Below are 25,224 nucleotides of genomic sequence, written 5' to 3' on the forward strand. Positions count from 1 at the left end.
CCTGTACAGCGAACAATCTGAAACTTTTCTACATCTCATATACCTCAGCCACAGGCGGCTGGAATAATAACAATCAATAAAAACACATTCCACACAACCATCCACGCAGTTATATATAATCAAACAAAGTAGTAATACTCTGACTCGAAAACCACCCTACTCAACTACACTCGTAAAGCTCAAAACCGACGAACTCACCTCTTCTGCCGTCCAGGCAGGCGTGTAGTAGAGTAAATCCAAATCATACCAAAAGTCCATCCAACGGAAAGATTCCATACAATATCCATATGTAAAGTCCAAAACAAAACTAAAACAAAGTCTGATAGCGGAAAGCTAAAATAAAACAACAACTCAAAAACCAGCAGAGGAGTAGCACTACGTGCTGTGGGGACCAGCGACTGGAACTCCCTCCTGACAGCATCAACCTGAAAATAACAACAATGGAGGCGGGGTGAGTCCAACACTCAGCAGGTACAATTGATATGCAAAGTAAAGAAATAACACCTAACACTAATCATGCGTACAGTCTCCTGATATAAGAAAGATATAAATATGCATCTGAAGTAAACAGGAGAATGCTGTACTAACCAGGTCCTGAGTATAAGGTCAAACAGTCCGAGTGGTATAGGAATCCTGTATGCATGTCAAACATAGGTATCCAAACAATATGCAGCATATAAATGCAGCAACCACAAACACAAGCAATAAATGCATCATGCATATGATGCCAATGATGCGTCCTGGTCACCCCTGACGCCAGTCGATCATCTCATACAAAAGTGAGGCCGAGTGGGTAGGGCTGTGACAACCGTGCACTCTGTCGTCACTACTCCTGATGAGTGACCGAGTGGACGGGATGCTGTCGGAGTACACCTATCCTCCTACCCCAAATCATAGATGGGGGAGCACAATGCTCTCAACTCCCGGTACACGATGACGGGGAGGAATCCCTGCCGGATAACACGTTGTGTCACACTACCCATGAGCGGACCAACGGTGCCTAACAGAGTCCCTGCTGCAACACACTCAGCCTGAATCGACCACTAACCCATGAGTGGTGGTGTGTGCAGATCCATGTAACTGGCGATGTGCTCAACAATAATGGAGCGGACTATCGCACAGCATGCAATCATGCAAATGATGCATGGCAATAACCATATAAACATCCTGACCTAATCCATATATATAGAAAAGTGCACCCTAGGTCAACGAATCATATCGAATCAAAGGTACACAGAAGGTATAAAAACCTAGGTCCTGAACATGGTGAAGCATGGTATATCACTACCCGTATAAGCATGTATAGACAGGTAAAGTATACATGAGATGCAAATCAATCAATCAATCAAGCATGTACCAAGATTTGGGTAGTGATTAACCGAAAGAAATAAAGGACATAATTAATGCAACATGTTAATTTCATTACTAAGCATATCAAAGACAAAAAGTCAAAAGTACCCGCCTCCGAAAATAGAAAGGTCCAATCTGACTCCGAGATACTCGTCTCGCGTCAAAATCCTGTGTCACGAATAGAAATATATTTTATTTAGCTACAACCATATAAATAGCTAAATAAAAATCCTTTACACTAAATTAGGGCAAAACCTTAATCCATAAACCTTAACCAACTAGGGTTAGCTTCCTAAATCCTAATTCGTTCCACTATACAATTTGATCAAGGTCTATATATATATATATATATATATATATATATATATATATATATATATATATACATCCGGCCTAACAAAATAAATTCGAATCAAATTCCATTTCTTAACCTTTCCTTCAATTCAATGCATGCTACATCAAAAGAAACCACTGCACTACATCTTACCTCAATTTCCACAACCGTTCTTGGTTGGAAATCAAAGAATTTTGCTGGAAGCAGTGACTGCCAGATCTAAGAAAAAACCCCACAGCAATTTATCCTCTTCTGGAATTCTAGTACCCTGTTCGGACCAAAAAAAAATGAGGTAAATAGGGGAGATCACAAAACAGATTCGAGATTCAACCACAGTACAGAATTAAATCACTATAATCCCAATACCAACCATACTTACCTCCAAGATCCGGCTAAAACACAGCTCGGTATTGTCTTCGGCACTATCAAGCAGAGACACAAGAAGAACTCGTCACTGCTTGCTCCTGTCTGATACTAAACCCAAACAGATACGCACCGGCAAGAGACCCAAAACCAGATACACTATCCTGATCAAAAACAGAAATTCAAAACCAAGCATCCAACAAGGGTAGGCTGCTCACCTCACTACTGTTTTGTTCGGATCCAACAGCAAGAGAAAACCTAGGGCACAACGCAAGAAAACCAGAAGAAGGCGAGGCTAGGGCTCGGCTCTGCCCCTGGTCGAAGATGTGCGCCGGTGAGGAAAGAAATGAGGGGATCGCAAGTCCGAGAGGAGAAGTTGGCCGGAGAAGTAGGACTGAGGAGAATAGCTCGGCCGGCGGCGACGCGACAGCAACACACCGAGAGGGAGAGGTCAGGTTGTGCCAGGAGATGCCGAGCACTGCTGGGCGCTAGGGCACCGGCGCTAGGGCTTTTTGGACCGGCGGCGCTGGGTGGAGTGGCGTCGACTTCTTCCCTTGGTCACGGATTAGGCACGAGGGAGAGAGGAAAACTGCCGGGGTCGTCGGTTAGAGCTCCGGCGGTTAGGGCTCGGCGTCGGGCTTCGGCACGCGTGGGAGAGGAAAGGGAAATGGCACGAGTTCGGCGTCGGGGAAAAAAAAACCAGTGGAAAAGAAAAATAAAAGAAAAAGAAAAGGAAAAGGAAAATTAAAACTTTTCCTCATTAAAACAGGGTATCCTAAACAGGCTTTTCCGAGCCCCATTTTTGTCCCCGTCAACTCGTCCGTACGAGCTCCAAAAAATTCCCGAAAAATGTCCAAAAATTCCGGAAAATTCCCTTATTCATATTTCCTATTTTTTTCCGGTATTTTACAATATAGATAAGAACCTTCTACTCAAGGACGCTATTATACTTTGTTATTTGGCACCAATACAAATAAGTACAATAACCAAAACAAATTCCTTTATATACATAGGAATATGATACAATGAGTCCATACAACAATCATCATATGATTGGCTCTAGGGCTCTAACTAATAATCTCCCACTAGCACTAGTGTCAATCAGTGTAGGCTCTAAGGCCCAATGACCTAGTGTGACCATCATGCAATCTCTGTGCCAAAGCCTTGGTCAAGAGATCAGCGATGTTAGCCTCTGTGGGTACTCTGCAAATCTTCACATCTCCTCTATCGATGATCTCTCGAATGAGATGGAAGCGCCGTAGTATGTGTTTGGTCCGCTGGTGTGAGCGAGGTTCCTTAGCCTGTGCAATTGCTCCATTGTTGTCACAATAGAGCTCTATCGGATCGGCTATGCTTGGAACCACCCCAAGCTAAGTAATGAACTTGCGGATCCAAACTGCCTCCTTTGCTGCTTCTGATGCAGTAATATACTCGGCCTCTGTTGTAGAATCAGAAATTGTGTCCTGCTTCGAACTCTTCCAGCTCACAGCACCACCATTTATGCAAAACACGAACCCCGACTGTGATCGATAATCATCCTGATCAGTTTGGAAGCTAGCATCACTGTAACCCTTTACAGCTAGCTCGTCATCGCCTCCATATATCAAGAAATATTCTTAAGTCATTCTCAAGTACTTAAGAATATTCTTGATTGCTATTCAGTGACTTTCACCTGGATCTAACTGATATCTGCTCATCATGCTCAAAGCATGCGAAACATCAGGACGAGTACATAGCATGGCATACATGATAGATCCTATGGTATGAGGCATAAGGGATCGTATCCATACGGTCTCTCTCCTCTCTAGAAGAGGGACTTTGAGTCTTCGAAAGACTCACACCATGTGACATCGGCAGAAATCCCTTCTTGGAGTTCTGCATGGCAAACCGTAGTAATACCTTATCAATATATGCACTCTGACTTAGGCCAAGCAATCTCTTAGATCTATCTCTATTGATCTGTATGCCTAGAATATGGGCTGCTTCACCTAAGTCCTTCATTGAGAAATAATTTCCTAGCCAAGTCTTTACAGACTGCAGCAAAGGGATGTCGTTCCTAATGAGTTGCATGTAATCCACATACAATACAAGGAAGACAACTATATTCCCTACAACCTGCTCGTAGACACAGGGTTCATCTTCATACTTGATGAAACCAAACTGTTTGATCGCATCATCGAATCAAAGATTCCAACTCTGAGAAGCTTGCTTTAGTGCATAAATGGACTTATGCAGCTTGCATACTCTACCAATATGCTGTGGATCTACAAAACCCTCAGGTTGTGTCATGTACATATCCTCGAGCAGGTTTCCATTCAGAAATATGATTTTGACATCCATCTGCCAGATCTTATAATCGTGATATGCTGCAATAGCAAGCATGATCTGAATGGACTTAAACATTGCTACTGGAGAAAAGGTTTCATCATAGTCAATACCATGAATTTGTTTGAAACCTTTAGCTACCAGACGACCCTTATATATCAGTCCATCCATGTCAGTCTTTCTCTTAAAGACCCACTTACACCCAATGAGTTTTATCCCTTCAGATGGATCAACCAAAGTCCATACTTGGTTGGCGTACATGGATTCCATTTCGGATCTCATGGCCTCTAGCCATTTCTCAGAATCTGGTCTCATCACAGCTTCCTGATAAGAGGTAGGCTCATTCTCAATGAGCATAGCTTCATCATGGTCAAACAAGAGAAATGAGTATCTCACATGCTGATGACGTACCCTATCAGACCTGCGAAGTGGTAGGTCTACTTGAACTGGTTGTTGTTCCTCAACTCCTTGTGGAACAATCTGATCATCCACAACACTTTGTGGTTCTAGTTCAACTTCCATCAAGGCTTCAGTGCTATGGTCCATATCCTGAACTTCTTCAAGATTGAACGTACTTCCACTAGTTTTTCTAGAAACAAAATCCCATTCTAGAAATACCCCAGTTTTAGCCATAACTACTTTGTGTTGAATGGGAATGTAGAAGTAATATCCCTTCGTTTCCTTGGGATATCCTATAAAATAGCACTTATCGGATTTGGGTACTAGTTTGTCCGAGACTTGACGTCGAACGTAAGCCTCACAACCCCAAATCCTCATAAAAGACACCTGGGCATCTCTCCCAGTCCATATCCTATATGGTGTCTTTATCACAGTCTTGGATGAAACACGGTTGAGTATGAAGGTTGCTGTGTCCAGAGCATAGCCCCAAAGAGATATAGGAAGATTTTTGTGACTCATCATAGACCGTACCATATCTAATAGGGTACGATTCCTACTTTCGGATACATCATTCCACTGTGGTGTTCCAGGAGGAGTGAGTTGGGATAGAATCCCACACTCAGCTAGATAGTCACGAAACTCATGGCTAAGGTATTCACCACCTCGATCTGATCGAAGTATCTTAATACTCTTGCCAAGCTAGTTTTGTACTTCATTCTTGAATTTTTTGAACTTTTCAAAGGATTCTGACTTATGTGTCATCAAATACACATAACCATATCTACTGAAGTCATCAGTAAAGGTAATGAAGTACCTATAACCACCTCTGGCAGCGACATTGAAAGGACCACATACATCACTATGTATAAGTCCTAACAAGTCAGTCGCTCTTTCACTGTGTCCACTAAAGGGAGTCTTGGTCATCTTGCCCAGTAGGCATAATTCGCATGTCTCATATGATTCAAAATCAAATGAGTCCAGCAAACCATCTTAATGGAGCTGGGATAAGCGTTTGTCATTTATATGACCTAAGGGACGATGCAAGAGATAGGTTTGGTTTATTTCATTTGATTTGAACCTCTTGGTATTTATATTATAGATGGGGTTCTCTAAGTCTAGAATATAGAGTCCGTTCATCAGAGGTGCACTATAATAGAACATATCAGTTAAATAAATTGAACAACATTTGTTCTTTATTATATATGAAAATCCTTTCTTGTCCAAACAAGAAACTGAAATTATATTCTTAGTAAGAGCAGGCACATAACAACATTCATCTAGTTCTAGTACAAGCCCAGAGGGCAGAGATAGATAGTAAGTTCCTACAACAACAGCAACAACCCGTGCTCCATTGCCTACTCGTAGGTCCACCTCGCCCTTCGTCAATGCCCTGCTATTTCTCAACGCCTGCACATTAGTACAAATGTGAGAAGCACATCCGGTATCTAATACCCATGATGAAGAAATAGAGAGATTAACTTCTATAACATATATACCTGAAGTAGAAGTCTCACTTCTCTTCTTCTTAAGATCTTCCAGGTAGACTTTGCAATTCCTCTTCCAGTGCTCAGTCTGACCGCAGTGGAAGCAGGTAGCATCCTTGGCGACCCCTCATTTGGGTTTCAATGCCTTGCCTTTGCCCTTGGGTTGGGACTTTCCCTTACCTTTAGGCTTTCCCTTGCCTTTGCCCTTTTGCACCATCAAAATGGAGTTGGGATTTACCTTCTTAAGGTTGAGCTTAGTAGTTCTTAACATGCTTAGCAGCTCAGGAAGTGGCTTGTCAATTTCGTTTATGTTATAGTTCATGATGAATTAACTATAACTCTCTGGCAAGGATTGCAAGATTAAGTTAGTGGCCAGCTCTTGGCCACGGGGGAATCCCAACCTCTGTAGGTTTTCTATGTACCCAATCATCTTGAGTACATATGGACCTACGGGAGTCCCGTCTTACATCTTGCACTGAAACAGTGCCTTAGAGATCTCGAATCTCTCGTGCCTAGCTTGTCCTTGATATTGTTGATGAAGATATTCAACCATATCATAAGTACCCATCAACTCGTGTTGCTTCTGAAGCTCAGAGTTCATGGTCGCGAGCATGAGACAGGACACATCTAATGCGTCTTCTTGATGCTTCTTATAAGTATCACGGTCAACTCGCTTGGCTGTGGTAGGAGGTGCCTCGGGAATGGGCGTCTCCAGGACGTACAGTTTCCTTTCCAGAGTGAGAATAATTCTCAGGTTCCTGTACCAGTCCAGGAAGTTAGCTCCATTGAGCTTATCGTTATCAAGGATAGAACAAAGGGAGAAGGTGTTCGTGTTTGACGACATGACAATCTACAATAGAAAATGCAGAAAATAAATATCATATTCCACTAATCATTTAATTAGGCCTTTAACTAAATGATGCTCCCACTGAATTATAGAACTTTTGTAGAATCGAGTCATGAATGTGGTCAAACCACACTCACTAGATTCTAACCAACTAGCTATAATTCTTGTGGTACAAGATCCAAATCATACTATGCCTTGAGTTAGCTTTGGCTAAATTGCCCAAGACTTAGTATGATCGGTAGGTAGCTAATTACCAATTACATCTCTATGCAACTCTTGTTTATAGGATCAAGATCCGCATGTATATTAAAACTTGAGTTAGCTTTGGCTAAATCGCCCAAGAGTTAATATAAATATGATTTTGACCTATCTACCAACCATTGGAAAAATGCCTATAGTTAAACCCGATCCAATTGAGTTTAACTAGTTTTACTCAATCTAATTGAGTTTGTACTCACCCAAGCGTTGATAGGCGGGACCAAGATTGTCCCTCTGCACCCTACCAAGATAATATGCATTGCTCTGCTTTGGTAGATTCAACAACAACATGTGATCGAGGAAGTGATAGGTATCACGGCATGGTAGGCATTTTGAGTTGACACGATTAAGATCTTATCTAATCATTGATGTGTATCATATACGCGATTTAGATCTAATCTAATCGTGGTGCATCATATACGCGATTTAGATCTAATCTAATCATGGTGCATCATATACGCGATTTAGATCTAATCTAATCGTTAAGGCACTAATTAATTGCTCTACTCTAGCATGCATCACATACACACACACAAGCAATTAATTAAATTGTGATTAGTCAGGGCCCTACTACGATCTTCTCAAGCCAATGAGAAGATCGGATGGTCAACCTAGGCTCAACAGCTTCTCCAAGCTCCTCCACTTGACCGCCATGTGTTGCTCGCACCCTCCTCGTAACTCCTCCTCGAGTGGACCTTCCATAGCTCCATTTTGTACATTACAAAGATGAAACTCGAGTTACATTCGAGTCTAAACTATTTTACAATAGGAAATAAAAATAGAAAGGCACGACGCACAGGTCACGTATCAAATATACAACACGCACAATCACAAAAAATGGCGCGCAGGCCATATTATGAATTACAACACATGTAACCAATCCAATTGGAGTTTTTGAGCCATGACCATCACAAAAATATACATAATTATAAATTATGTATTTTATATAAATTTCTACAATTTTACTACTATTTTTACAATTTTATGAGTTACAATTTCCCGGCGGTCCCGTTTAGCGATTTTCGGGCGCGATCGCGGGACAACGTCCCTTGCGGGGTTAGGGGCAGCGCCCCTTCTCATGAAATAAGTCTCACAAGTGTCCCACGATGATCTTATAGTGCCCTAAGCTGTTGTCCCAAAAAATTTTGGGCGAGACCTTGCCGTTTCAAAAGGCGTTTCTCGGTAGTCGAAGCTTACAAGTGACCAAACACTTGTTGCTTCGCTTCTACGAGAAAAATACCCATAAAATACATAAAAATAGTAAATATACAGAAACTTACAGATCTATAGTTTTTCATAAAAACCAAAATAAAACACGTACACGCTTCGCGTGTGGCTCTGATAGCACCATTGGGACATTCGGGCCGCAAAATCCGCTTTTTGCGTTGCGGAAACCCCGAAGTTCAATGCCACCGGATCCGTGCGAAGATTAAAATTTTTGTCTACATATTTTCTAATCCTAGATCTACACTAGATCTATATGGTAGAGAAGTTATACCTTTGATGCGAAGCCCTTCGCTTATCCCGCTCGTCCAAAAATTTGTCGGATCTCAAGGGTGTCAAGTGAACACCCCTCTATGTGTATCCACACGAGCAAAAATGGAGAAGAAACCTTAGAGTGTTCTATCACTCTTGAAGGTTTCAGCCAAGGTGGAGGAGAGGGAGAGAAGAAGATGAGAGGAGGAAGAAGAAGGAGTGAATGAGCACACAAAACATTCAACACCACTTAAAGTGGCCGGCCACTTCAAGATGGGTTTTTAAACTCCATGGAATACTAAGAGTCACAAATCTTGATCTCCCTCATGAGGTGACACACACATTACTATCCTTGATGATGTGGAACATCATCATTGGCCCACTCTATGCCAACTCACAAATAAGGTGGCATTGGTCAAGTCAAACTTGACCTTTCATCTACCCTTCTCAAGTCAAGTCAAACTTGACCTCTTCTCTCTCATGGTTGATCAAATCTAACCATTTGATTCAAACCAATTTAATTTAATAAATCTATATTCATTGAATTAAATTGATTCAATGAATCCAAGTCTAAATTGATTCATTGAACACATGAATCAAATTGAGTCCACCTCAATTAGTCTAGTTGGGATTACTCTTAATCCAATTTGGTTCATTACATGAACCTAATCCTCTAGGTACATCAAATGAACCTAATCTCCATCTAATTGCCCTTTGTGTATGACCCTATAGGCTCTTGTAACGTTGGTAATGCTCCTAAACTCATTTAGAAGTATAAGTAATGAGCGGTATCTAGCAACACATCATTACTACCCAAGTTACAAGAATGTTGAGATCCAACATCACCTTGTGACTACTAATTGTGACTCTTCACAATATATGACAAGTGTCATTCTATCCTTGACATCTATGACAATTTGAGGCATAGACGGTGTCATCCTCTGATTAATATAAATCTTGAACTCCAAGTAGACTCACTATAATCAAATGAGCTCAATATCTCATATTGACTAATTTGGGCATGGCCATGCATTTAGTGGTCTCACTCTATCAAGAATAACAATGTCACTCCCGTTATATAAAAGGGATAGATCCCATCTACATCACTCACATCCCTCTGCATAATTTGTTACATACCCATTAATCGCCTTTATAGTCCACCCAATTACGGGTGACGTTTGACGAAGCCAAAGTATGCAACTCCTTATGTAGGGGAACATGGTGACTTCAGGCCCAAGAACTAATAGTCATACTAATAGCCACATGAGAAAGTATATGACACTCATATAACGATCTATGATACTTAATCATGGTGAGTCATTCAGTATACATTCTCTAATGCATACCCATGTGTCAACTTGATATCTCTATATCCATGACTTGTGAGATCAAGTCATCGAGTTGACCTACATGCTAGTCTCATCGCATTAACAGTGTCCCTGAATGTTAATACTTGACTAGGAATGATTAAGAGTAGTGTTCTCTATATCATCTCACTATCATTTCAAACAATTGATTGATATAGATAAGAACCTTCTACTCAAGGACGCTATTATACTTAGTTATTTGGCACCAATACAAATAAGTATAATAACCAAAACAAATGTCTTTATATATAGAGGAATATGATACAATGAGTCCATACAACAATCATCATATGATTGTCTCTAGGGCTCTAACTAACAGGGGGGTAACCTTAGGTCCTAGGGGACGGTTACCCTAGGTGGAGGAGAAGTCCTAAAGGGGGGGGGGGGTAACCTTAGGTCCTAGGGGGAGGTAACCCTTGTTGGAGAAAAATCCTAGGAGGTGGTAACCCTAGGTCCTAGGGGGTGGTAACCCTAGGTGAAAACTCCAGTCAGTTTGGAGGATCGAACTGGCATCAGGTATGATCTCCTGAGTGGAGTAGGTGAGGACACGTTCCCTGGAAGAGGGAACAGTAGGCGTCGGTTCAACCTAGGGTTTCCGGTTGGAAATCTGAAGTCAGAATCGGACATCCCAAAGGCTGTCAAATATTTAATCTATTATGTTTGTTATGTGCTAACCTTGTTTTGCAGGATATGTTTGTGTTTTTGGATTAACATGTCTTGCAGGTATGAGAGAACAAGGTTTTTCCTCGGATGAACAGTGTCTGAGGCACCTCCATGGAGCTTGGAGGCGCATCGGGTGTAAAGGAGCTGAAGTCTACGCACAACAGAGCTGGAGGTGCCTCAGACTTCTTGGAGGCACCTTGGAGTGGCCATGGAGGAGCCTTTAAATGGATTAGAGATGAAGTTTTCTGTGTTGATCCATGCAACTGACTCGGCAGGTTTGAGGCGCCTTGAATGGGCTTTGAGGCGCCTCAAGTAGGCTTTATAAGGGTCTCGAACAACAGCCTTGGAACAACAATTTTCAAGTAATCCTACTACAAGGTGCTACTAACGAGACGCTTCGACTAAGCTACGACAAGTCCTCCACAACCTGGAGCTTCATCTTCTCTAAATTCTGTTGTTAGTATTGTTTTATTATTTCAGTTTTGTAATACTTAATCTGTACATTGTGCATTTGATAGTGAATTACCCGAAGTAAACGCTCAATGAGCGTGGGCCTTGGAGTAGGAGTCGCCCAAGACTCCGAACTAAGTAAAAATACTTGGGTCATTTTGTGTGTTTGTCTTTAATTATTCCGCTGCTTAACTCTTGTCAAGTTTTCTGATTATGAAATGCGTGAAAGCCATGAGCACTATTCCCCCCCCCCCCCCCCCTCTAGCATGATCTCGATCCAACAATTGGTATCAGAGCGGGGTAGTTTCGATTTGGTGCAACCACCAATTAACCATTATTTTCGTGGTGATTTCAGTTTTCCGGAGTCGATCGGAATCGGTATCCTTGCCGTCTTCCGATCTTATTTTTTTCGTAATCGTACTCTTTTCTCGAAGTTGGTGCAACACCACTCGAGAACGTAATTTACTCTTATTTTTATACCGCACTACTAATCTAGGATCAAGTCCTGGAACATTCTTTGTGTTCATTTTCCTTGTTCTAGATCTCAAATGTCCCTTCAAGAAGGCTATAGTGTTGCTCGCCCACCACTCTTCACCGGAGACGACTTCGAGTACTAGAAGGGTCGGATGAGGGGTATCTCCAGACTTACTTTGAAGTCTCGATGATCGTCAAGATCAGGCTACAACTGCCAACTGACGGCGTCGGTAAGCCACTACCATACAAGGACTGGGATGCAAATCTTATCAAAAGGTGGAAGCAAATGCCAAGGTGACTTGTACCCTCTAGTGTGGCCTATCGAAGGAGGAGCTGAATCACGTCGGCCTTTTCTCCAGCGCCAAGGAATTGTGGGAGAAGCTGATTGAGCTTCATGAAGGGGCATCCGACACCAAAGTGAGTAAAAGGGATTTAATACTTAATAAACTATATAATATTAAAATGCAGGAAAATGAGACGGCTAGCAAACTCCACGCCCGAATACAAGATCTACTGAACGGGCTTCATACGATCAGACAGAAAGTGGAGAACTGTGACATATTAAGGTATGCCTTAAACGCCTTTCCGAGGAATACCTTGTGGGCATCCATGGTAGATGCTTACAAGGTCTCTAAGGATATTTTGTCAATTAAACTAGATGAATTATTTACAGAATTTGAGTTACATGAATAGATTAACTCACGTCCGGCCGAGGAAGGGATTGCTTTGGTTGCAGGTATAAGCAAAACCCGGGAAGCTAAAATAAAGTGAAGAACCGAATCGGAATTAGAAGAAGAACCAGATTCGGACGACGATGATGACGAGCTCACGACCGGACTCGTCAACCTAGTAAGAAAACTCTATAGAAAAAAGAGGGGATTCAACATGAAGGACGACAAAAAGGTAATCTAGTCCAAGGAGGCCTAACCAAAGGTGAAGTTCGAGGTGACGTGCTACGAGTGTAACCAAAAGGGGCACATCAAGGCCAATTGCCCAAACCAGAAAGATGCAAACAAGGCAAGAAGGAAGAAGGCCCTGAAGGAAACTTGGGACGAGTCATCTTCAGAGGAGTCCGAGGACGAAGAACTCAAGCAGACGAGTTTTCTCGCAATGATGGCTCGGGACCAGATCAGTGAATTCGGAAGTGAGGACGAATCGAAGGCTGAGTCTGAGAGAAGCCACGGATCCATATCCATTTCCGAAGGGCCAAACCCCTCTATAAGTACAAATCATCTATATAATTTAATAAATTACTTAATGCGCAAATTGGCTAAGTCTAATGTTTGGATCAAGTCTGTTGGGTTTTTCGGGCCGCAAAAACCGCCTTTTTGCGTTACGGAAACCCCGAAACCCCCATGCCACGGATCTGTACGAAGTAAAAAGTGGTAAAACTTCGAGTACGAGTTTATCTAACCTAGATCTAAACTATATCTATAAAAGAGAAGAGATTTTACCCTTGATGCGATGCCCTCGCTAATCCCGCTCGTCTAAAGTTCGCCGGATCTCAAGAGTATCAAGGTAGATACTCCTCTATGTGTATCCACACAAGCAAGAGATGGAGAGGCCAAACAAAAAGGTGTGCTAGCACCTTTGAAGGGTTCGGCCAAGGGAGGAGAGGGAGAAGAAAATTGAGAGCTAGGGGAAGAAGATGAAATCAATTAGCATGAATGAAAAATGAATTCATTCCCCACTAAAAGTGGCCGGCCACTTCAAGACTTGTAATCCCCATGGAATATCAAGAGTCACCACTCTTGGTAACTCCCATGAGGTGTCATTTGGTCAAGTCAAACTTGACCAAATGAAGAAGCCTTGATGATGTGGCATTGGTTAAGTCATAGTCAACTCAAAACTTGACTCTTCATCTTCCTACTTATGTCAAGTCAAGCTTGAGCACTTCTCTCCCTTGGTTGATCTAATCTAACCATTGGTTCAAGTCAATTTTAATTTAATGAATCTCTATTCATTGAATTAAATTAATTAAATGAGTCTAAGTCCAAATTAGACTCACTTAATACATGAACCAAATTGAGTCCAACTCAATTAGCACAATTTGGATTACTCTTAATCCAATTTGGTTCATCACATGAACCTAATCCTTTAGGTTCATCAAATGAAACTAATCTCCATCTAATTGCCCTTTGTGTGTGACCCTATAGGTTCTTATAACGTTGGCAATGCTCCTAAACCTATTTAGAAGCATAAGTAATGAGTGGTATCTAGCAACACATCATTACTACCCAAGTTATAAGAATGTTGAGATCCAACATCACCTTGTGACTACTAATTGTGACTCCTCACAATATATGACATTGTCCTTCTATCCTAGACATCTAGATTGATCAATATGAGGTATAGACCGTGTCATCCTCTAATCAATCTAAATCTTGAACTCCAAGTAGACTCACTCAATCAAATGAGCTCAATATCTTATATTGACTCATTTGGGCATGGCTATGTACTTAGTGGTCTCACTCTATCAAGAATATCGATGTCTCTCCCATCATATAGGAGGGATAGATCCCATCTACATCACTCACATCCCTCTGCATAATTCGTTACATACCCAGTAATCACCTTTATAGTCCACCAAGTTACGGGTGACGTTTAACGAAACCAAAGTACGTAACTCCTTATGTAGGGAACTATGGTGACTTTAGGTCCAAGGACTAGTAGTCATACTAATAGCTACATGAGAAAGTATATGAAACTTATATAACGATCCATGATACTTTCTCATGGTGGGTCATTCAGTATACATTCTCTAATGCATACCCATGTGTCAACTTGATATCTCTATATCCATGACTTGTGAGATCAAGTCATCGAGTTGACCTACATGCTAGTCTCATCGCATTAACATTGTTCCTGAATGTTAATACTCGACTAGGAATGATTAAGAGTAGTGTTCCCTATATCATCTTACTATCGATTCAACTAACCGATTGATATAGGTAAAAACCTTCTACTCAAGGACGCTATTATACATAGTTATTTGGCACCAATACAAATAAGTATAATAACTAAAACAAATGCCTTTATTTATATACAAGAATATGATACAACGAGTCCATACAACAATCATCAAATGATTGGCTCTAGGGCTCTAACTAACAATCTCCCACTAGCACTAGTGCCAATCAGTGTAGGCTCTAAGGCCTAATGACCTAGTGTGGCCATCATGCTTTCTCTATGCCAAAGCCTTGGTCAAGGGATCTGAGATGTTAGCCTCTGTGGGTACTCTGCAAATCTTGACATCTCCTCTCTCGATGATCTCTCGAATGAGATGGAAGCGCCGTAGTATGTGTTTGGTCCGTTGGTGTGAGTGAGGTTCCTTAGCCTGCGTAATTGCTCCATTGTTGTCACAATAGAGCTTAATAGGGTCAGCAATGCTAGGAACCACCCCAAGTTCAGTGATGAACTTGCGGATCCAAACTGCCTCCTTTGCTGCTTCTGATGCAACAATATACTCGGTCTCTGTCGTAGAATCAGCTACTGTGTCCTGCTTCGAACTCTTCCAGCTCACAGCACCACCATTAATACAAAACACGAACCCTGACTGTGATCGATAATCATCCTGATCAGTTTGGAAGCTAGCATCATTGTAACCCTTTACAGCTAGCTCGTCATCGCCTCCATATATCAAGAAATATTCTTTAGTCCTTCTTAAGTACTTAAGAATATTCTTGACTGCTATCCAGTGACTTTCACCTGGATCTGACTGGTATCTGCTCGTCATGCTCAAAGCATACGAGACATCAGGATGAGTACATAGCATGGCGTACATGATAGATCCTATGGTTGAGGCATAAGGGATCTGATCCATGCAGTCTCTCTCCTCTCTAGAAGAGGGACCTTGAGTCTTCGAAAGACTCACACCATGTGACATCGGCAGAAATCCCTTCTTGGAGTTCTGCAAGGCAAATAGAAGGAGTACCTTGTCAATATATGTACTCTGACTTAGGCCAAGCAACCTCTTAGATCTATCTCTATAGATCTGTATGCCTAAAATGCGGGATGCTTCACCTAAGTCCTTCATTGAGAAACAAGTCCCCAGCCAAGTCTTGACAGACTGTAGCAAAGGGATGACTTTCCCAATGAGTAGTATGTCATCCACATACAATATGAGGAAAACAACTATGTCCCCTACAACCTTCTTGTAGACACAAGGTTCATCTTCATTCTTGATGAAACCAAACTATTTGATTGCATCATCGAATCGAATATTCCAACCCCGAGAAGCTTGCTTTAGTCCATAAATGGACCTATGCAGCTTGCATACTCTGCCAGTATGCTGTGAATCTACAAAACCCTCAGGTTGTGTCATGTACACATCCTCGAGCAGGTTTCAATTCAGAAACACAGTTTTGACATCTATTTGAAATATCTCATAATCATGGTACACTGCAATAGCAAGCATGATCCGAATTGATTTAAACATCGCTACTGGAGAAAAGGTTTCATCATAGTCAATACCATGAATTTGCTTGAAACCTTTAGCTACCAAGCGACCTTTATAAATAAGTCCATCCATGTCAGTCTTTCTCTTAAAGACCCACTTACACCTAATGTAACGCCCGCCCTTCCATGGACACTCTGACTGCCCTAGAGGGACAGGGTTACTACATTCACCTAACATACTAATGCATATGAATTCATGGCAGCGGAAGACATACTTAAAAGTTTTATCATATGCATTTGATTGTCTTAAACATGGCATGTGAATCATAACTTATTAACCTTTTACCATATCATAATAATTCTAACATGGGCAAAATATCATAAGAGCATAACATACTAGCTCAAACCATCATCATAAGCATAGGGTCCAACTTCATTCACATGCACGATTTAACCAATATAGATTTAAACTCAATTTGATCTATCCACCATGCCACTTCCACACACATCATCATTGCCCTTCCTGCTGCTCCCCTTAGTTCATCCATTCATTGCCTTTATCTGCAGTACAAGGAATATAAAACTATAAGCCCAAAGGCTTAATGAGCTCCTTTCCTACTCATAAAACATAAATCACATAACACAACATAGTATGTGAAACATAGCATAGCATAACATAGCATGGAGAATCATAACATAGCACATATCTTATCATATAAGAAACATAACATATCATAACATAGCATGAGAGAACATAACGTAAACATATCATCTCATATAAGGAGCATAACATAGCATAGCATAGCATGTGAGTGTATATCATGAAACACATCATATCATGTAAGCACATATCAATAAACATATCATATCATGTAAGCATGTATCATAACTCATACATGTTCATAATAATGCATAACAATAATTCATAAAACATGTGCATGTAGATGCAAGATGTATATATATATATATTTTTTAAAACATGTATCATGGAATGCACATATGCATCATGTCTCTTTTAAAACATATCATATACATACTTGAACATTATATCATCGTGAGGGCCCGACTTGTACCACATACATACATAAATGCGCGCAATCCCTAGGACAGGGTAGCTAGCCCCGAACCTACTAGGGATCTAGGCCCGTTTCATAGACCATCGACCTAGGGGCGTACTGAGGAGCCCATCCCTTTTTACGAGGCCCGTTTCATAGACCATCGACCTCGGGGCGCTTATGGAGCCCACCCTTGGTACAAGCCATACAAAGTAAAATATCATGTCATACATATCATGTCATCATGCATATCCTAGCTTATCATACATGTCATAATTTCTTGTCATATCATGAAGAGAGCTCTTGATCCCATCTTAAGGGAGGCATCTCTTTGCCAAACCATGAAGAGTGCACTTGATCCCAACTTTAAGTGAAGCAACTCTTAGGCTTTTCTTCTTACATAAGCCTTCTTACATAACATGTTCATATCATAACATAAAGCATAACATGTTATCTTCATAACATCAAGCATGGCATATCATATCATGAAGCATAACATATCATATCATGAGCATAGCATATCATATCCTGAGCATAGCATATCATATCATGGAACATAGCTTATCTCATAACATAAGGCATAACATATCACATCATGAACATAGCATATCATATCATGAGCATAGCTTATCATCTCATGGAGCATAACATATGTCACATCATGAAGCATAGCATATCATATCATGAAGCATAGCATATCATATCAAGAAATCATACATTATGAGGAAACATAAGCATGCATAGTTGGGTTCAAAACTTTCCCCAATCCTATTCTTCCAATCTTGGCCGAAACCTTACTAACATGGATTCTAAACCTTGGCCACCATACAAAGCATGAAACTTAAACCAACTCTAGATAATTAGTCATACATCATAAAGAAGTATAAACAAGCGTTGTTAAATTTCAAGACCTTGCTCTAAGCCCATATACTTGCTTGGCCGAACCTTAAGGTGAGGTTCTAAGCATTCATTTGTACAATATGTAGCATGGAAACTTATCTAATCTTAAACAAAGGAGCATACAACATGTAGAGCCATAACCAAGCATAATTAAACTCTAAGCTTACACTCTACCTTGGCCGAAACCTACAAGTAGGGTTTCCATTCTTTTAGTGCAACATGTGACATAATGGCTTAACCTAGCTACATACAAGGTATCATACTTCATGAATGAACATAAACAAGCATGTTTTGGCTCTAAATTTTAGCCCTAGGCCTCCTATACTCTCTTGGCCGAAACTTGCAACTAGCCTTTTCATATTTTTTTCATACAACATGAAGCATAAAAAATCTAAGCTACCAATACACAAGGGTTCATACATCATGAAGGAGCATAACCAAGCATGTTATCATTTAAAAATCTTACTCTAAACTTCATTTCTATTCTTGGCCAAAACATTTGACTAGGGTTTCCATATTTTTCATACAACATGAAGCATAAAAATCTAGGCTACCAATACACAAGGGTTCATACATCATGAAGGAGCATAAACAACATGTTATCACTAACAAAACGTTGCCCTAAATTGCATTCCTATCCTTGGCCAAAACTTGAAGATAACTTTCTCCAAACTTTATACAACATGGAGCATGGAAAAACCTAAGCTATCCACATATAAGAAAGTTTAACAAGTTTAGGAGCATAAACACTAAGTTTCCTTTTTAAAGCCTTGCCTTAAACCCTATAACTCATCTTGGCCGAAACATTAGGTTAGGGTTCTTAAACTTTTTAATATTATATGGAGTATTAAGCTTAGCCAACAACATATAAAAGATTCTATATCATGAAGAAACATAGGCAAGCTTGTTACCAAAAAAAAAACTTGGATCCAAACCTTACTTTTTGATCTTGGCCGAACTTTAAAAGTGAGGTTCTAGAATTTTTTTCAACATGAAGCATAGCTTGTAAACTTGTTAACCTAAATGACCACCAATCTAACTTGGCCGAAACTTGCAAAGGAAATCTCTAAGGTTTCAATAACGTTTACGTACGAAGAAAACCGAAAATTACTTGTACTGCAGTGAGAGGATACTCACATCCTCGTTTGATTTTCTTAGGGAAGAGACCTTGCTTGTGGAGCCTTCCTAGAGGGAAGCTTCTTGCTTGGCTCGGCAATGGTGAGGGGGAAGGAGCTCTTGGTCACGGTGGAGAGGAGGAGGAAGGGAGCAAAATGAAGATTTTCCTTCATTTTCTCCTTTTATTCTAAATGAGAAGAAGAAGGAAAAATGGGTTTTTCCTTCTCTTTTCCTTTACTTCTCCTTTAATGAAAAGAGGAAGCAAGAATCCTCTTTTCTTTTGAGAGGAAGAAGGCAACTCTAACTTTTCCTTCTAAATGAAAGAAGCTCTTTTCTTACTCTTAACTATATTGCCACTTCTCTCTCTAACAATATCTTCTCTTGGTCTATTGGTTAACACATACATGTATCTAGTAAGAGATCCAAGGTTCAAACCTTGGTCATCTCTTTTTGGTTCTATTTTTTTTTTATTTTTGCAAATTTACACATAAGGCTTATTTTAAACCATGGAAAAATAAATAAACTTGCTAGATATCTTAGGGGTGTTACAGTCCCCCATACCTCATAAAAGTTCGTCCTCGAACTTAAAATAGCTCCTGGTATTACGGTGGCCTACGACTTCCTACTGAGTGCATCAGTCACTTTGTTCGCTTTTCCCGGATGGTAAAAGATCTCACAGTCATAGTCCTTGACTAGCTCAAGCCATCTTCGTTGTCTCATGTTCAGGTCCTTCTGTGTGAAGAAGTATTTCAGACTCTGGTGATCTGTATAAATCTTACACTGTGCTCCATATAGATAATGCCTCCATATCTTAAGAGCGAAGACCACGGCTGCTAGCTCTAAATCGTGTGTGGGATAATTTTTCTCGTGTTCCTTGAGTTGCCTAGAGGCATAGGCAATGACTTTGCCATTTTGCATGAGTACAGCTCCGAGTCCTGATTTAGAAGCGTCGCTGTACATATCAAATCCTTCGTTGCCTTACGGAAGAGTAAGAATTGGAGCACTGGTCAGTCTCCTTTTCAGTTCTGTGAAACTCTTCTCACAGTCATCTGTCCATTCATACTTCTTATTTTTCCGAGTGAGGGCTGTCATCGGGGCTGCGATTCTAGAGAAACCCTCTACGAACTTCCGGTAATAGCCTGCTAGTCCGAGGAAACTCCTGATTTCGCTGGCATTCCTTGGCCTATTCCAGTTACTGACGACTTCAATCTTGATTGGGTCTACCATTACCCCATCCCTAGAGATAACATGACCCAAAAATGATACTTGGTCGAGCCAAAATTCACATTTGGAGAATTTCGCATACAGTTGCTTTTCCCGAAGAATTTGTAATACTATTTGTAGGTGTTCGGCATGCTCTTCCTGGGTTCTCGAATAAATGAGAATGTCATCAATAAAAACTATCACAAATTTGTCGAGATATGTTGAGAACACCCGGTTCATCAGGTCCATAAATAGTGCAGGAGCATTTGTTACTCCGAAGGGCATTACTACGAATTCATAATGCCCGTATCTTGTCCGAAAAGCCGTCTTCTGTATATCATCTTGTTTCACCTTTACTTGATGATAGCCAGATCGCAAATTGATCTTAGAGAAGATGGTGGCACCCTTCAACTGGTCAAACAGGTCGTCAATCCGTGGTAAAGGATATTTGTTCTTGATTGTAACCTTATTTAGCGCTCAATAGTCTATGCACATTCGCATAGACCCATCTTTATTTTTTACAAACAGTACCGGAGCTCCCCATGGAGAGTGACTAGGGCAGATAAGTCCCTTGTCGAGTAACTCCCGTAGTTGTTCTTGAAGTTCCTTCAATTCAGCCGGCGTCATACGGTAAGGTGCTTTAGAGATCGGCTTCGTACCAGGAATCAGTTCAATCCCAAACTCAATTTCTCGGTCAGGTGCTAACCCTGGTAGTTCATCAGGAAATACCTCTGGGTAATTGCATACGGCTTCAGTTCCCTTGCCTGACTTGTATCAACCACATGAGCTAGAAACCCAGTGCATCCATTGTCCAACATCTTCCGTGCCTTTAAAGCTGATAAAACTTTTTAACTTCTTTCTTGGTCTCTCTGATAAATTCGAAAATTGGTTCTGCTTCAGGCCGGAAAATTACTTTTCTATTACGGCATTCTATTGCAACACCGTACTTGTTCAGGAAGTCCATGCCCAATATAATATCATAATCTTGCATATCAAGCACTATCAGGTCACAGTAGAGTTCTCTGTCCGCGATCTTGATGGGTGAGGCTCGCAGCATATGAGTGGATGGTATCACCTCTCTCGAAGGTAAAGTTGTTAAAAACTTGCAATCTAAGACTTGGGATGGCATGCCTATCTTTTTTATGAAAGGTGTAGAGATAAACGAGTGTGTTGCCCCAGTGTCAAATAATACGGTAGCATGTTGACTGAAAATAAATATCTGACCTGTGACAGTAGTAGAAGCATTCGCCACTTCTTCCTTGGTGAGGGAGAAAATTCTGGCATTCGTCGTCACTGGTGGAGCTTCCAATCTCCCTTGACTTATCTGAGGGCCTTCTAATGCAGCTTGCATCAGGTGTAGCTGAGGGGGAACACCTCTATTTTGGACATGCTGTGGAGGGGGTGTCTGTTGTGGAGGGGGTGTCTGAATCTGAGTAGGACAGTTCCGAGCCATATGTCCTTCCATTCCACAATTGTAGCATCTATTTGTACCTATACGGCATATTCCCGGGTGCTTCTTCCCGCAGGTGGTACACTGAGGAAACATGAGTTGCTTGCTTGCTGAACCACTCTTGGAATCATTCCATTGCTTCCTCTTGCCACTGTGGTTTCCTTTCCAACTGGTTCGGGTACTTTGAGATTTCTATCCTCCCGGCTGAGTTTGACTCTTGCCATCGCTCATTGCCTTTTGATAGTGTTCGGTGATCAGGGCACTATTGATTAATTCTTCGGCGGTCTGCAGTCTATTAACTCCGCCGGCCACATTCAGAGCTATCTCAGGTCTGAGCATTTTCAGCATGAGTCTAACCCTTTCTCTTTCAGTGCTAACCAATTCTGGACATAAGCGCGCTAAACGGTTAAATTTCTTGACAGCTTCATTAACCGATAGATCACCTTGCCGGAACTCGGTGAACTCGTCATAGTGTTTATTTGTAACCCGCATATGGAAGAATTCTTCGAAAAATTCCATCTCAAAGTCTGTCCATCTCATCTGATTTATTTGTCATTGTGCTTTGACTCGGTCCCACCACATCCTGGCATCGCCCGTAAGGCAGAACAATGCGCATTTGTCTTTCTCATGCTCAGGCCAATCCAATAACTCCACTATGCTCTCCACAGTCTTGAACCAAGCCTGCGCGTCCCATGGTTCACAGTTACAGGAGAAAGCTTCCGGCTTCAGTCTCTGCCACTGAATCAGATATGCCTCCTGACGAACCACTGGAGCTGGGCCTATCGGTGGTGCAGGTGCTGGTGGCATGGGTGCAGCTGCAGGTATGACTGGCATCGTATTCTGATTCCCAGGTGGGGTAGCAGTATTCCCCTGCTGATTCATTAGAGCAGTGATTATCTATTGTTGTTCCGTAACCTGACGCTAGAGCTCAGTGACTACATGCATCAGGTCAGGCGGAGGTACTATCTCCTCTACTCTGGTATTGTATCTTCTAACCATGCTTCTCTTCATGAATGATAACAAGGCTAGCATAAGTTATTATTATTCCCATTCTAGTATCATGCATACTTAACTAAAACTGTAACTTATCAATAATGAAAATAATAAAAAGTAGACATGCATACCATCACAACATATGAAAAAAATAAAATAGATTTAAGCATAAGAATCAAAAGAAAAGAAAAGATTAAGCATAAAAATTATTACTTGGAGCGGCAGGATGTAGGCTTGATGTGCGTGTAGTGGAAGGTAAACCCGCTCTGATACCAACCTGTAACGCCCGCCCTTCTATGGACACTCTGACTGCATTAGAGGGACGGGGTTACTACATTCACCTAACATACTAATGCATATGAATTCATGGCAGCGGAAAACATACTTAAAAGTTTTATCATATGCATTTGATTGTCTTAAACATGGCATGTGAATCATAACTTATTAACCTTTTACCATATCATAATAATTCTAACATGGGCAAAATATCATAAGAGCATAACATACTAGCTCAAACCATCATCATAAGCATAGGGTCCAACTTAGTTCACATGCACGATTTAACCAATATAGATTTAAACTCAATTTGATCTATCCACCATGCCACTTCCACACACATCATCATTGCCTTTCCTGCTGCTCCCCTTAGTTCATCCATTCCTTGCCTTTATCTGCAGTACAAGGAATATAAAACTATAAGCCCAAAGGCTTAATGAGCTCCTTTCCTACTCATAAAACATAAATCACATAACACAACATAGTATGTGAAACATAGCATAGCATAGCATAACATAGCATGGAGAATCATAACATAGCACATATCTTATCATATAAGAAACATAACATATCATAACATAGCATGAGAGAACATAACGTAAACATATCATCTCATATAAGGAGCATAACATAGCATAGCATAGCATGTGAGTGTATATCATGGAACACATCATATCATGTAAGCACATATCAATAAATATATCATATCATGTAAGCATGTATCATAACTCATACATGTTCATAATAATGCATAACAATAATTCATAAAACATGTGCATGTAGATGCAAGATGTATATATATATTTTTTTAAAACATGTATCATGGAATGCACATATGCATCATGTCTCTTTTAAAAAATATCATATACATACTTGAACATAATATCATCGTGAGGGCCAGGCTTGTACCACATACATACATAAATGCGCGCAATCCCTATGACAAGGTAGCTAGTCCCGAACATACTAGGGATCTAGGCCCGTTTCATAGACCATCGACCTAGGGCGTACTGGGGACCCCATCCCTTTTTACGAGGCCCGTTTCATAGACCATCGACCTCGGGGCGCTTATGGAGCCCACCCTTGGTACAAGCCATAAAAGTAAAATATCATGTCATACATATCATGTCATCATGCATATCCTAGCTTATCATACATGTCATAATTTCTTGTCATATCATGAAGAGAGCTCTTGATCCCATCTTAAGGGAGGCATCTCTTTGCCATACCATGAAGAGTGCTCTTGATCCCAACTTTAAGGGAAGCAACTCTTAGGCTTTTCTTCTTACATAAGCCTTCTTACATAACATGTTCGTATCATAACATAAAGCATAACATGTTATCTTCATAACATCAAGCATGGCATATCATATCATGAAGCATAGCATATCATATCATGAGCATAACATATCATATCATGAGCATAGCATATCATATCCTGAGCATAGCATATCATATCATGGAACATAGCTTATCTCATAACATAAGGCATAACATATCACATCATGAACATAGCATATCATATCATGAGCATAGCATATCATATCATGAGCATAGCTTATCATCTCATGGAGCATAACATATGTCACATCATGAAGCATAGCATATCATATCATGAAGCATAGCATATCATATCATGAAATCATACATTATGAGGAAACATAAGCATGCATAGTTGGGTTCAAAACTTTCCCCAATCCTATTCTTCCAATCTTGGCCGAAACCTTACTAACATGGATTCTAAACCTTGGCCACCATACAAAGCATGAAACTTAAACCAACTCTAGATAATTAGTCATACATCATAAAGAAGCATAAACAAGCGTGGTTAAATTTCAAGACCTTGCTCTAAGCCCAAATACTTGCTTGGCCGAACCTTAAGGTGAGGTTCTAAGCATTCATTTGTACAATATGTATCATGGAAACTTATCTAATCTTATACAAAGGATCATACAACATGTAGAGCCATAACCAAGCATAATTAAACTCTAAGCTTACACTCTACCTTGGCCGAAACCTACAAGTAGGGTTTCCATTCTTTTA

General features: G+C 40.7%; 1 protein-coding gene across 1 annotated transcript; it reads right to left on the reverse strand.

The window, feature by feature from the left end:
• Window positions 1-1,903: 1,903 nt before the first annotated feature.
• On the reverse strand, window positions 1,904-22,794 carry LOC122022888. The gene is made up of 4 exons (XM_042581000.1): window positions 22,678-22,794; window positions 2,266-2,535; window positions 2,064-2,158; window positions 1,904-1,952 (listed from the first exon to the last, which is right to left on the reverse strand). The coding sequence occupies exons 1-4, from the start codon at window positions 22,792-22,794 to the stop codon at window positions 1,904-1,906; spliced, it is 531 nt and encodes a 176-aa protein (XP_042436934.1).
• Window positions 22,795-25,224: the final 2,430 nt, after the last annotated feature.

The sequence above is a fragment of the Zingiber officinale genome, chromosome 9B, assembly GCF_018446385.1.
Source record: "Zingiber officinale cultivar Zhangliang chromosome 9B, Zo_v1.1, whole genome shotgun sequence".
In the NCBI taxonomy this organism is placed as follows: Eukaryota; Viridiplantae; Streptophyta; class Magnoliopsida; order Zingiberales; family Zingiberaceae; genus Zingiber; species Zingiber officinale.

What these genes read in the sequence shown, in the direction of transcription:
- LOC122022888 (XM_042581000.1), bottom strand. Translation starts at nt 22,794, where the DNA reads ATGAATCAGCAGGGGAATACTGCTACCCCACCTGGGAATCAGAATACG. An exon ending in CGATAGGCCCAGCTCCAGTG is followed by an intron (nt 2,536 to 22,677) that starts GTTCGTCAGGAG and finishes CCGGTGCCCTAG; the next exon opens with CGCCCAGCAGTGCTCGGCAT. An exon ending in CCGAACAAAACAGTAGTGAG is followed by an intron (nt 2,159 to 2,265) that starts GTGAGCAGCCTA and finishes GTTTGGGTTTAG; the next exon opens with TATCAGACAGGAGCAAGCAG.